This window comes from Acanthisitta chloris, unplaced genomic scaffold, assembly GCF_000695815.1.
Source record: "Acanthisitta chloris isolate BGI_N310 unplaced genomic scaffold, ASM69581v1 scaffold17272, whole genome shotgun sequence".
In the NCBI taxonomy this organism is placed as follows: Eukaryota; Metazoa; Chordata; class Aves; order Passeriformes; family Acanthisittidae; genus Acanthisitta; species Acanthisitta chloris.
In genome coordinates, this window is record NW_008661237.1 from 57,993 (window position 1) to 70,807 (window position 12,815).

General features: G+C 42.1%; 1 protein-coding gene across 1 annotated transcript; it reads right to left on the reverse strand.

Annotated features, from left to right (window-relative positions):
* Window positions 1-2,433: 2,433 nt before the first annotated feature.
* LYRM1 (LYR motif containing 1) lies at window positions 2,434-10,848 on the reverse strand. The gene is made up of 4 exons (XM_009070162.1): window positions 10,840-10,848; window positions 5,465-5,623; window positions 4,354-4,446; window positions 2,434-2,768 (listed from the first exon to the last, which is right to left on the reverse strand). The coding sequence occupies exons 1-4, from the start codon at window positions 10,846-10,848 to the stop codon at window positions 2,652-2,654; spliced, it is 378 nt and encodes a 125-aa protein (XP_009068410.1). The 3' UTR covers window positions 2,434-2,651.
* Window positions 10,849-12,815: the final 1,967 nt, after the last annotated feature.

The following is a 12,815-nucleotide window of genomic DNA, read 5'->3' on the forward strand; positions in this document are numbered from 1 at the left end:
AAATTAATGTGTAGGAATGACATGTTGTGCAATCATTGGGATACTTCTTGACAGAAGTTATATGGTCCTTGGCATTTAACACAAGAGTCTCAGTTGAGCTCTCTCTGCCTGCTGGGCTGAGGTGCAAATGAAATGTTTTAAATTGAAACTCCCTCAAAATGGTACTTTTCCAGTTTCACCTTCAAAAATGAAGGACTCTAGTTAAGCAGATTCTCATTTCCATGCAGAGTTTAACTTCAGCTGTGAAAAGTTTTGCTCTCCAGACTTGACAACAGAGCCAATCTAATCTTTCCTTTAGCTGAACAGCCTGAGGTTTGAACAAATTTCAGTCTTTGCCCCCTGGTGCTGGAGAGTAGTTAGGATGAGGCACTAGTTAATAATTTATCAAACACTTCTTTTGAAAAATTCTTAGGCCATCTAACATTTTAAGACATCTCAGATAATGTGATGCTGTTACTGCAGTTCAGCTTGTTGGCTTCTCAGTTAAGCAACTGGATACTCACTGGAGTTACTCAAGGCTAGCTAAACCTTTTTAAAAATGCTTATTTGTATTTTCCTTTGGAAGTAACCTCAAACTCATATTCTTATTTCAATTTGGTGTAAATCTTCTGTAATTTTAGGGATGTTCTTTTGAAATAATGTACATCTTACAGGATGTGCCCAGGAAATAGAACATTTAGACTGCTCATTTACATAGCTGTTTATTCACCTCATGACTCACAGCATCAGTACCTGCATCAGCCACATGAACTTAAACAACTCAAAAGTTTCAAGTGATAGTTTAATGACAAAGAGTGAGCTTCAGCTTCCATCCAAACCCCTTGTCTGTGCACCTTCTGGTTTGGCTCAGCTTACACATCCCTACACTGGTATATCAGAATGAGAAGACTGGATTGGACTTCTTTCAATGAAGGATTAAGCAGTTTGTATCATCATTTTACATTTTTACTCTCTTTATTCCATCCCTTTACCTAGGCTGAAAGAGTTTTGTGTCTCCCTGGCAGCAGTAAATTTGCAAAGCTCCCACTGACAGGCAGAACAATTTTACCTGTTGCTTCCCCAAGTGAGGCATTCCCAGGAAATAATTATATGGGAATAGATACCTTTGTGGACTGGAGCCATAAAGGGCAGTGCGAAATTGGGCCAGCCAGTACCTGCCATGCTGACTCACTGCTCTTATTGTTTCCCTGTACTTTCTCATCGGCTTGTACTTTTTTCACTCTTCCAAGTGTGTTCCTGGGGGAAGGAGTGTCAGTCTGTGCTGCACATGACCACTTCTAACTTACTGTTCAGGTAGACAAGAATTTCTTTGTCATTCTCTGTTAGAGCTTGGAGAGTTTAGGATCAGTTGGAGAGCTCAAAAAATGACATTTCATTGATTTCCCCCACTTTTATAGGAAATAATACATACCGCACTTTTCAAATTCGCTTTTTTTTTTTTTTTTTTTGCCACTACTAACTTCTGGCTGGAGTAGGTTGTCATTGCAGCACTGTGGACTGTGGTTATGTAGTCTCCCAGTACAGTGTGGCTCTTGTCCACAGGTTGGTCTCATCGGTACTTCCAGCCTGAAGGACAGAAGGCCAATTTCCCTGAAGAGAACATGTAAACAGCCTGGTAAAGCCAGGGGACTGATAAGGAGCCAAAACAACTGGTGGCCAGTGAGAGGAAAACTAATTTCATTTTACTGCCATTCATGAGGCACCTGTGAAATAGAAATACCCCTCAAACTCAGGAGCCCTGTAAATACTTTGTTTTATGAAGTTGGGGTTCAGTCCATAATGTAAGAGTTAAAACCTAACACTAAAATAATTGCTGAGAAATCCAGTGTGCTGATTATGCTGGAAAGGTAACCATGTGAAAACACACAGTGAGGACACCAAAGCATCCCAAGATTTCTCCCCTGAAGGAAGTTTTCAGTCAGTCCATACATGGGAACCTGAGGAACCCAACACTGGAATGTTTTACTCAAGAGTTGTGTAATGGCATTCCAAACTGCATTTCACATCCACACCCTCTCCAAAGGAAGGGGAAAAGAGCTGACACAGAGGCTCTAGGCCATTCTGCAGTTTTCAAGAAGGAAAAAGGAAGAATAGTGGCACTTCTGCTGTCTCTTTGCTCCTGTCCGATCAGAAACTGGAACATTTCTCCAGGACAACAGGCAGAGCAGGGACAAGAGAGGAAGGAGAGCAGCTGCATGATGCAGTCACTCTGTTACCACTGTGCTCAGAAGCTCTGGAGGCACTGTATCTGCTTGATTCTCCTGGACTTCCTTGGTTTTGGCTGATCCTTACACAAGGCACAGTCTTGAGTCACAACTGAGCACACAGAATCCTCAAACCACCAGAGAACACTCCAAAATGAACACATTAACAGAGTTTGAAAACCTACTGTAATTTGTCCTGATGCCAAAGTAATATTTTATCACATCTCACTCCTTGGAAAGTGTTACTTTTGTTGACAAGTCAGTGGTTGAAGTGTAATAAATACTTGACCAACCTTATCCATCATACAAAATATATCATCAATTGGCTTTTTGGTCTCAGGAAATGTGTGACCAAAACAGCTTCATTCACAGTTGTGCACACAGATCACCTGGAGTGCAGTTCACAGCTTAAAGGATGTGATTACACATCACATCTTAAATGGTGGGTTATGAAACTTCATCATGGGATTTCAGGTATATTGGCTTAGAAATCTTCCTTAGCTTTTCCTGGTGTTGCAACACACGGCCTTGTTTGTAGGCAAGACCCATAGGAGGCAGATGGATCTGGAAAAGAAAAAATCCCACCAGTTAGGTGCAAATTGGGAAGAAAAAAGGCAGCATGTACAGAGACTAGGTTTCACTGAAATAATTTCTTCACACTTTGGAGAGGGCAACTGTACGGTCTCGAGCCACGTTATTAGATTTCTAGGAGGAGCACTCTCTGAGGAGTGATTAGTGGGGTAACTTTCAGGCCCTAAATGCTGTGTTTAATAAAATCCTATATGTTTTAGACCTTAGTAACCTTGTTTTGCAGTTTGATATCAGGCTGTAATTATAAAATATTTGTTGAAATAGGACTGCTGACAATGTTCCAGAACAGTAAGACCTAGAAAACCCTAAAAATTCCTGAGTAGATGTCTTGAGCACTGTGTGATTTATTCAAACCTACTTAACAAGTCACAAAATAACCCCAAACTGTAGGTACTGAAATCCTGCCTTCTTATTGTCATGATTGTATCTGCCACATTAAAATGCACAATCAGTGTCATTGACTCCACAAGCAGAAGGAGCAATAGGTGACAGGCTCTGCTTTGACTGACAAAGTCTTTATATTTCATAGGACTGTTAGTGGGAGTCATGCAGCTGTAACATCCCAGAGTGACTGAAAAATGTAGGTGGTAGCAGTCAGATGTTATTGGTGCTGAGGTTGTCATCCTCTGGAATGGCTTAGGTGCAAATAGTAGTAAAAGCACTGAATAAAGCAGCAGTAGAGATTTCTAGAATCTGAAAAATAATAATCATCCAGTTTGTCTAAGAGAGCTGATCCTTGGGGGTTTGAAACCAGTTAGAGCATGCATTTTAAGCCCATTTCTAGAAACACTGTTTGCCAGATGTCTATTGTTATTCTCTATACTGAAACAGATGCTAAGTGACCATATTCTAGGAAAGCATCCAGTGAAGATACAATTTAACTTGGACCATGACTGCCTTGATAAGGGAACTATAGATGTAAAAATATAAACTAATCAACAGGAGCAGAGCAAGTCTCTATGGGAGGCAGCATAAAGTACTACAGACAGAAGTGACTATAGTCAGGAAACTACATTGAATGGTGCAACAGAAAACACTGCTGCCAATTCCAGCATTTCAGTAATCCTGGACATGCTTTTCTCCAGGAAGAGGGGAAAAGAAGCAGCAAGGTAGACAAGTGTTTCATGAGACCTGATTTATGACCAGGAGAACAATTACCAGCAATGTAGGCTATGAAAATTATTGTAGATATGGCAGATGTAATTAAGTATTTTTTTTTCTCTTTTATTTGATTCCCTTACCATCTTTTTCTATATTAATTGGTCAGACAAGACTGGCTAAATATTCACAGGCTTTGGGAGTGTAGTTCATGCAACTCCATTTAGGTTTTGACTCCTCATTTTAAGCAGAAATCAGCCATTTTACAGGAAAGATGATAGATTGAGAATGTTTCAATGTACATTTGGCTCACTTGGCTGGAATTTAGCATGCACTGAAATGCCAGCTCTCCAAATGCAGTGCAGTGACAGCAATGTAAACTCATGGTTCTGTTGTGCAGGGAGAGCTAAGTGGGTAAGAGCTAAGTGGCTGAAGACTATGTGACTAGATTTATACTCACAGGTCTCGGGTAGGGGATGTTATAGTGAAGTCCAATCTCTATTCTTGCCTCACATTCTTCTATACATTGCTTAATCAGTTTAGGATCTGTTACCTAAGATCATACAAACAAATGTTTTGTACAAGTACAGCAATTAGCAATTGGAAGCTCAAGTGTAAATTATGCACAGCCATGTGACTTTCTTTAGCTTGTTTTGGCAATCCCAAGGATACAATGATTGTGTTTTTCACATCCATAAAAGGTAACATTAGTATTTTCCTTGTCTCAGCGTTCTGGGCTTGATGGTGCTGGATGTTAAGGCCCAAAAACTGTCACAACTGAGGCTATAGAAGGACGTTTTTCACCCAAACATGGTTATTTTCTCTGCAAAAAGACAATACACATACAAACTACTAATACAGCCATGAAAAAACCACTCACCTATTCGCCACTCTGTGAGGTAGCTGGAGGAGAAAGGAAAGATACTCCTTGGTGTACATTCTGTTATCATCCTATCCAGAAACTCCCTTTGAAGTCAGAAATGTGGTGTAAATTATGATTTAAATTAATTTTTTGATTTTGCATTACTTCAATATAGTGCCAGACCAATATGGGATATAAATAACTGTTGTGATCTTGAGTTACAAGAAGGACCTTTGATTCCCATGGAGTCTGTATGGCCCCTTTCAAAAGAGGTTTGAAATTTCTTCCTTAAGAAAAAAATGAAAGTGCTTCTTTTAAAAGAAGTGCCAATAATTGCTGCTTTGAAAAGGAAAAAGAAGCTGCCGAGCTCTGTTTGCCATCGCATGGGTAATGATACACTTAGCTAACTTTGTAAAGATCAAAAGCTGCTTCAATTACACAGGCAGTATCTTTGGAATTTAATTTTTCTTGGCACTTTTTTTAGTGAGAAAAGACCTTTCAGTCTTCTACAGTAGTTAATTAAGAGCTGAAGTGGTTTGAGTTTTCTCAGGAATGAAATTTAAACTCTAACCCTAATACAGCAGCTTTTAAGGTGAATGAAATTCTGGGAACTTGACTCTTCTATTCACATCTTAGCATCCAATCACTGAGACAGCGCAAAGAGAGTGAGGAGAGTAATTCACATATTCAAAACTCTATGGACACTTACGTGTTTGTTTTTCCTGAATAATGTCCTGGCTTCATTTTTAATGTACTCTTTCTCTTTAAGAGTTTCTTCTATCTGTCCTGATGCCGATTGCCATTTTTTGGCTATCTGGAATATCTTGCGGTAAAGGCCAAGAACTTGTTGTCGAGTTGCTGGTATCATCTGAAAAGGAACACAAAGCCCCAAACACCTGCATGAACATTTGAGTTGCTCTAAGGCCAGCAAGCTGTGCATTTTTCACACCACTGAATTAGTTTAAAAGTATTTCTACCATCTAGAGATATGCTGAGCTATATGAAAAAAACTGAAGTAGCTGTAAATAACAATTAGCTGTTGAAAGCTGAAGACCCAGTCCAGCAAAGTATTTAAACTGATAGTTAGCTCTATCTCCATTCAAGCAGTGTGAGCTCTTGCTCACAGTTAAGCACTCGCTTTAGTGCTGAGCTGAATCACAAACCTGGTACAAGAATGCCCAGGTTGTGTTTCACTGCTGTTTTGCAACAGACATTGGGCAAGTCACCGAAACTCGAAGCATCCCCTTCCTGAGACACTGTTGTACCCATGCTGACCCTATCTGTACACAGCATCTTGAAATCTGTGAGTGAAATACATCACAAAGTCACCATGATACTGTTGAAAACCTGTAGAGGTTTCAGGGGCTGAGAAGCTTATTTGTGATACACGACAGTAGGCAGTAATGATTCAGCTGGAGTCTGATGTGATGAAAAGGTGATGAAAGCTATTTTATCTAAGCACTGCAGGAGAGGCAGACTAACTGTGGATTTAGCAAAGTCCTGAATATCTTGATTTTCAGAGAGCTGTGTACCTGCTGAGCCCACTGAATCAGCCTCCAGGTGTGATAAAAATATTTGTCAGAAAAAAAGAATGAAATCCTATTCTTATTTTATGTAAATGAGTATTTTATCATTTAAGTGGTGACACTGTTTCCTGCCAGACCACAAACAGCCCTGAGACAAATCCACTGCTGGAATAACAACACTTCTGACATGGATTAATTTAGCAGAAACAGTAACTTCTGCTTTAGGGGCACCACAACTATCAGAGGTACTTTACTATCCCAAAGCAAGATGCAGCAGCACTGCCAAGTAAGTATATGGGTGCAATGAGGAAAAAGTGTCAAGAACAGGACATTATCTGACTGTCTCAGGAGCTCTAGTTACTTTGGCTGAATGTACCCTGCAATCAGACCTGTGTGCTGGGAATGGCAAAGTGGAGCAGGGTAATTCAGACAGCCTGACCTATCCCCTGCAGGGAGCTCGATCCCTGGCTGCTTCCTAATGCACCCAAACTCCTGTGGGAAGCCTGGCAATGTGCTGTTGCTCATCTCCTGGGAGCCTGTGGCAACTTCTGTTGTTCTGGGGAGTAGCCCAGGGGTTTGAGCCTAAGTCTTCTCAGGCCATAACCCTTCTCAAGTGACTGTGCTCCTGTGGCTTCAGACACTCACTGGCTTTTCCTCACCAAAGCTGGAATTACAGATACTGGAATTACAGATACCTGAAGACAGGAATTGGCCCATAGTTCTTTTTCATTAAAAATCCCAAACTATTTAATCTTAGCCTTTTTTTGTCTTAACTGTTGTTACAATCTAAAGACCTCTGGTGTTTTCATGAACTCTGTTTTTCTCTGATTCTTAAGATTGAGAACATTTTTATTTTGCTATTTGTATTTTAACATTTAACCAATCATATATTTTCCCCCACTTAGAAAATTATTCTTCCTACCCAACAGAAAGTACTTCTAGTAAATGTTTATGCTATTTCTAGGAAACAAATATCCACAATAAAACAGCTCATCAAGCACTTTGGAATAAGTGCTCCACTTTACCCACTCTACAGCTCCATTTCAGGCAATAAAATCAGTCAGACACGAAGCCACAGATGTACCTGGATCTGAAAACTCATTGCTCCCCCCTGCCATGTGCATGTTTTGTACAGGAAAGAACCAGTTCAGTTACAAGGGCTGACCTAGCACAAGCTGAGTCCCAAATCTTGGCCTCACCCCTCTGCTGCTGTCTGGAGGTGTCACCTCTGTGGAGTTGGTAATACTCTTTGCTCCCTGCTGACAGCTAATAAAAGGCAGTACTGTGCTAGGAACCTTCAGCTTAGGTTTTCATGTAATCCATAAAGAAAACAAGAGGAACAATGTCAGGGGAAAAAATGTTTAAAATACAGGTTTCAGTCCTGATCCACACAATGGACAATTTCCATGGCCACAGCTTGGGACAGTTGCATGCCCTTTGTTCAGAACTGATCACATCTGTTCCTCTTGGATTTTAATCATACCAAAAATCTGTTTATAATGATTTTACTTAAAAGCTGAGAACCAACACTTTTCCCCCACTAGTTGCTTCCACTCCCCCACCTAGAACTTACCTTTTCATTCTTTTAACTTCTCCATGTTGGAATTGCTACAGAACTGTGTAGCCCTTCATCTAGTCATGGGCTGCACTTTCGTATTCTTGCTCTCCTTCCCACATATGATGGATGATGTAAAAAAATTAAGCAGCTGTTCATGTACACTCAGCAACCAGCTGATCCCAGGGCTCATTTAGTCAACAACTGCTAACACTACAGACCTGCCCATTAGCCATTTCTGCAAAGATTCATAAATAGGGTGTGAGGAGCCCTTTGCAGGTCGGGGACCCTTTTCTATCACAGAAAAGGATGAGAGCACATAAGACAAAATTCAAAGCCTGGGTTAGATTCTGATCTGAGTGGGAGTGTAAATAGGGAATAATTCCACTGAGAACAAAATTACTTCCAACTTAAAATGTTGTAAATGAGATTGGAATTTTTTCTTTGGTATAAACAGAGCCCACACTGACAGAAATGTAAGTGATGGTACAAGTCATGTATCAGGTGTAATTTCATCAAGTGACACTACTTGTATTAGTTTTGTGGGTGTGCAAAATGATTCTGAGTGGGATAGAAAGGAAGATAAGGGAGGCTTTCACGTCCTTGTAGTTACTCATCTTGCAACTTACATCTCTGGCATTTAAATCATAATTATATTTCACATCTCTGGAATGCTAAGTGGATGTTACACCACTTTCCCACTAACACCCATCTTGTGGTAGTCACACCCATTGTTTAACTTCTACCACCCTTCATTTTACTGCAGAACACAGCCCACAGAGGTTAACCACAGGCGTTTTTGTCAAAAACTACAGAGCTATTGTATTAGCTGAGCAAATTTTGGGTGTCTGCTGCCACAAAGCAAACCAGGAGAGGTCAAAGGTAGGTGTGTATGCACAGAGGTGTCAATGGGCAGGCTGCAGGCTGGTTTAGAGCCCACTGAGAGGATTTGGGCTTCGGGAGGACGCCAAGTGTTGCCTCCCAAACAAGCAGTGCCGGATGCAGGGGCAGAGCCTGACAGCTCTGTATCTCTCTCTTATCTACATGCAAAGGGCTGTTATCAACACACAGATCGAGCACATGAAACATCCCATTGTATCCAGCTGGCAGAGGAGGTTTAAGCAGTTAAATGAGTTACTGCATGGTGAAGATGCAAACTTTTTTCACTGTTAATTAAAACAACTAATCCCTTAGACTATAAAATTCAGTAAGTTCTTCGTTCAGGAAACAAATACACATTCCTTTGGAATTTTTGACTCAAAAGTTCAATAACCTGAATTATCAGTGAAACACAAATCTTCTTTTGCTATTTGCCGCCTTGTTTAGAATTTACAGTTTTTATAAAACAACAAAAGGAATCTGTCAACTGCACAGTAAGATGACCCAGTAGTGCAGTGTCAAGGCTTCATGGACTCTGACTACAGTATACAAGCAGCTAAATCACAGCTGCTTCCCAGTGAGGGATGCTTGGCTGAGAATGCGTGTCCAGCACTCTCCTCTCTGCACAGCCCCTTTGCTGAAGTTGTAAGTCTAATTTATTTCATCCTTTCTTCTCAAGTCAAGCATTAGCTACTCACTTTAAACATAAAATCTGCCAGCAGTGAGTACATAGAGGATTTTAGAACACAAAGGCTGAAAGTAATAGCCCATGGGGGAGAAAAAAGAGGCTATTTTAAAACAATGGATCTCTTCTTTTACACCCCAGCTAACCAGGGCACGTGTCAGTGACACACACTCAGTGCTGGTGCTGAAACCCTATTTGCTCAGGGGAGGAGATGGTGGGAACAGAACGCTGTGTGACATAATTTGAAAAGGCAGTTCTGAACGTCCCAGATGTAAAATGTTTTATTTAGGAGTAACACAACTCCTATCTGACAGCTGGTTTGCTACTGGCAAGGAGTCCTAAAGACACAGTGACCAAGTGCTGGGTTGTCTGCCTTCGAACCCAGCCATGGGCACATCTCTGCTGTGGAAAGAAATGATGTCACTCAAGACCATGGTGCATCAACACTGTAGTATGGAACACCCTCAGCTCTCCTGCATGACCATCTACAGCTCCTGTTTGCAAATGCACTCTTGGGCTAACGTTTATTTAAAGAGATGCAGAAAAATGTGCATATCTGGCTTTTTTTTTTTTAAGAGCTAAATGATCCTACTTAGTAGAAGAGTGACCTGCAGTCTCTCTCCTGCTGCTAATGCAGCAGATAATCAATCATTCCTTTCACAGCTCTCCACAGCAAAGAGAGGTCAGGAATCCATATTCATCTTTCGTTCAAGTCTGCCAAAATGAGTCTGTGGTTCCAAAGGCAGCACTGGATTTGGTTTGTCATTTCCTTGAGGGACAACAACTGAGACAATGAGTTCCTGTGAAACAAGGGGAAGAGAAGGGGCCACAGATTCCTGTGATAGCTGGGCAGGTCACATGCCTTCCAGCAATTTTACATTTCAAAATTCAGTTTCCACAAAAGTAATTTTATCTTCTTTTACTCAAATCAACAAATTAGTAGCCTGTGACAGTGAGTACCCTGCAAATACCAAGCACACGTGGCTGCAGTGTGTACCTGGCAAAGTGAAAACTTCATTTTTGTTCTTGATTGAACATTCATACCTTTTTCTTTTTAAGATTCAGCCAAAACCAAATCATAGCAAAACCTCAATCACAGCTAAAGTATTCCATCTCCACATGAGGAAAAACAGTGGTGTTACATCCTCTTTTCTACCAGTGACACAAGCCTGCAAATTTAAAAGATATTCCCATCAAGGATCAATTTGACTCAAAGTATTTCTCACTGTTTCCATCTACAAGCTGCAATCATAAATCTATGCAGATTTGGTGAAAAAGAATGCAGTTACTGAATCGAGATATTCAGTAATAGTATCTGAAAGGAGAGTGACTTTCACAGGGTTTAGGATTCTGTCATGCCTGTTTCTTTCTGGTGGCAAACTGAAGTGATCTGAAACCCCAATCGACACCTCTGAACCAGCCTAAGTCATTGTACTCACACTGTTCATCGGCTGAGCTGAGAACTCTGCCATTCTATCCATGCCTGGGATTTCTGACTGAACTTAGGTCTCTTTTAAGCTTTCTCTTACATATGGAACAGTCTTTTGATCAGAAAAAAGGGAACAGCATGCAAAGAGAATATAATTAAATAGTAAAAGCAAGGACATGGATTTTATCACTGTTTGCCTATGTCATTTGAAATAAGCAAACTTGCAGAAAATTAGGATTCTACAACATTCTTTTCATTTGAATAAATGTGAGTGGAAACCTTCACTAGTCCCTTTTGATCACAGAGTTTTCATCCTCTTGTCTGAGGTGGCTGAGGCATTATCTGGTTTTAGTAGGACACAGACTCTTGCTCTGAGAGTGCCTCCTGTGCCATCAGAGCCTCAGGAAGAACAGAAATGCTGACTTAGACTGTGGAGAGGGGGAAGGGAAACAAAAAAAATTGCTTTACTTATTTCTTAGCTTTCTCCTGAAAAGCACACAGTGTCCAGGTAAACTCTACAGCAATATGATCTTGTCTCTAGTCTTGTCCAACCCTGTCAGTCATGCTCCTCATGCAGTTAGAACCATTTCCTCCTCCTCTGTGTTTAGTTCTCTATTACTTACAAGCAGAGAAAGAGGTTTTAATGCAGTGCAACAAATTTAGCAGAGAAAATGAAGTCTCAGCTATCCTTGGATGGCCTTGCTTATATAATATAGAAGCATACAAAAATATAACAACATGGACACAAACCCCAGTATGGATTTATGCACCTTATTCATACCTTGGCTTCCAGCCAAATGCAACTGAATGCATGCACAGAAATATTTCCCAGCACTGGAAATGCTCCCAAGCTCCAGAACAGGTATAAATATTAATGCTAGCAGAGACACAATCCTTCCTGCCTCTTTTCTTACTTGTTCTGATGGTCATTCAATGAAACTCATTTCATGAACCCTCTACTTCAGTCTCCACATGCTTCAGTCCCAGCATATTGACAGACACAATTTTTAGTCAGTTTTTGAACACATATGTTGAAAAAGGAGCTGTTTTTTTGGAAATCAAGTGTGTGAATCCCATTCAGATTTGGGAGTTTTGCCAAGAAAGCCTCACACCACGTGGGCAGCAGATTCTCCTGAGTGGTGGATGGACCAGCATTTGGGCCCTTGTGGGCAGAGGAACAGGGAGCTGGGGAACATCTTTTTCCAGAGGCTTCTCCTGATTCCTGTGGGAGAGGACCCTTGGGGCTGGCAGTGACGGGAGGGGAGCTCAGCTCTGACACGAGCTGCAGGTCAGCAGTGACAGCAGTGGTTTGGGACTGGCACACAGCACCTGCTCCACACATAGCACTGGGGAGCCAGGACAGCCCCAGCCCTCCCTGCCTCCAGTGCCCACAGCCAGGCACAGGGGGTGGCACACTCCTCCCTCGGGGGGTCAGGGCTGTGGGCACTGAGCACTGCGGCATGGAGCACTATGGGCATGGAGGGCTGTGGGCACAGAGTGCTGTGGTTGTGCAGCACTGTGGGCATGGAGTGCTGTAGCATGGAATGCTGTGAGCACAGAAGGCTTTGGGCATGGAAGGCTGTGGAACACAGAAAGCTGTAGGTGCAGAGGGCTGTGGGTATGGAGCACTACGGGCAGAGAGCGATGTGGGCACTGAGCGCTGTGGGCACGGAGTGCTGTGGGCACAGAGAACTGTGGGAACGGAAAGCTGTGGGTACTGAGCATTGTGGGTATGGAGCGCTGTGAGCACGAAGCACTGTGGGCACGGAGGGCTGTGGGCACTAAGCACTATGGACCAAAGCGCTGTGGGCACTGAGCGCTATGGGCACTGAGCACTGTGGGCACTCAGCGCTGTGGGCAGTGAGCGCTGTGGGCACTGAGCACTATGGGCACAGAACAGAACGCTCACTGAGCACTATGGGCACTGAGCGCTGTGGGCACTGAGCACCGTATCACGGATCACTCCCTCCCCCCGCACCCCCAGCT

What these genes read in the sequence shown, in the direction of transcription:
- LYRM1 (XM_009070162.1), bottom strand. An exon ending in TATTCAGGAAAAACAAACAC is followed by an intron (nt 4,447 to 5,464) that starts GTAAGTGTCCAT and finishes GTATGATCTTAG; the next exon opens with GTAACAGATCCTAAACTGAT. An exon ending in ACATCCCCTACCCGAGACCT is followed by an intron (nt 2,769 to 4,353) that starts GTGAGTATAAAT and finishes TTTCTTTTCCAG; the next exon opens with ATCCATCTGCCTCCTATGGG.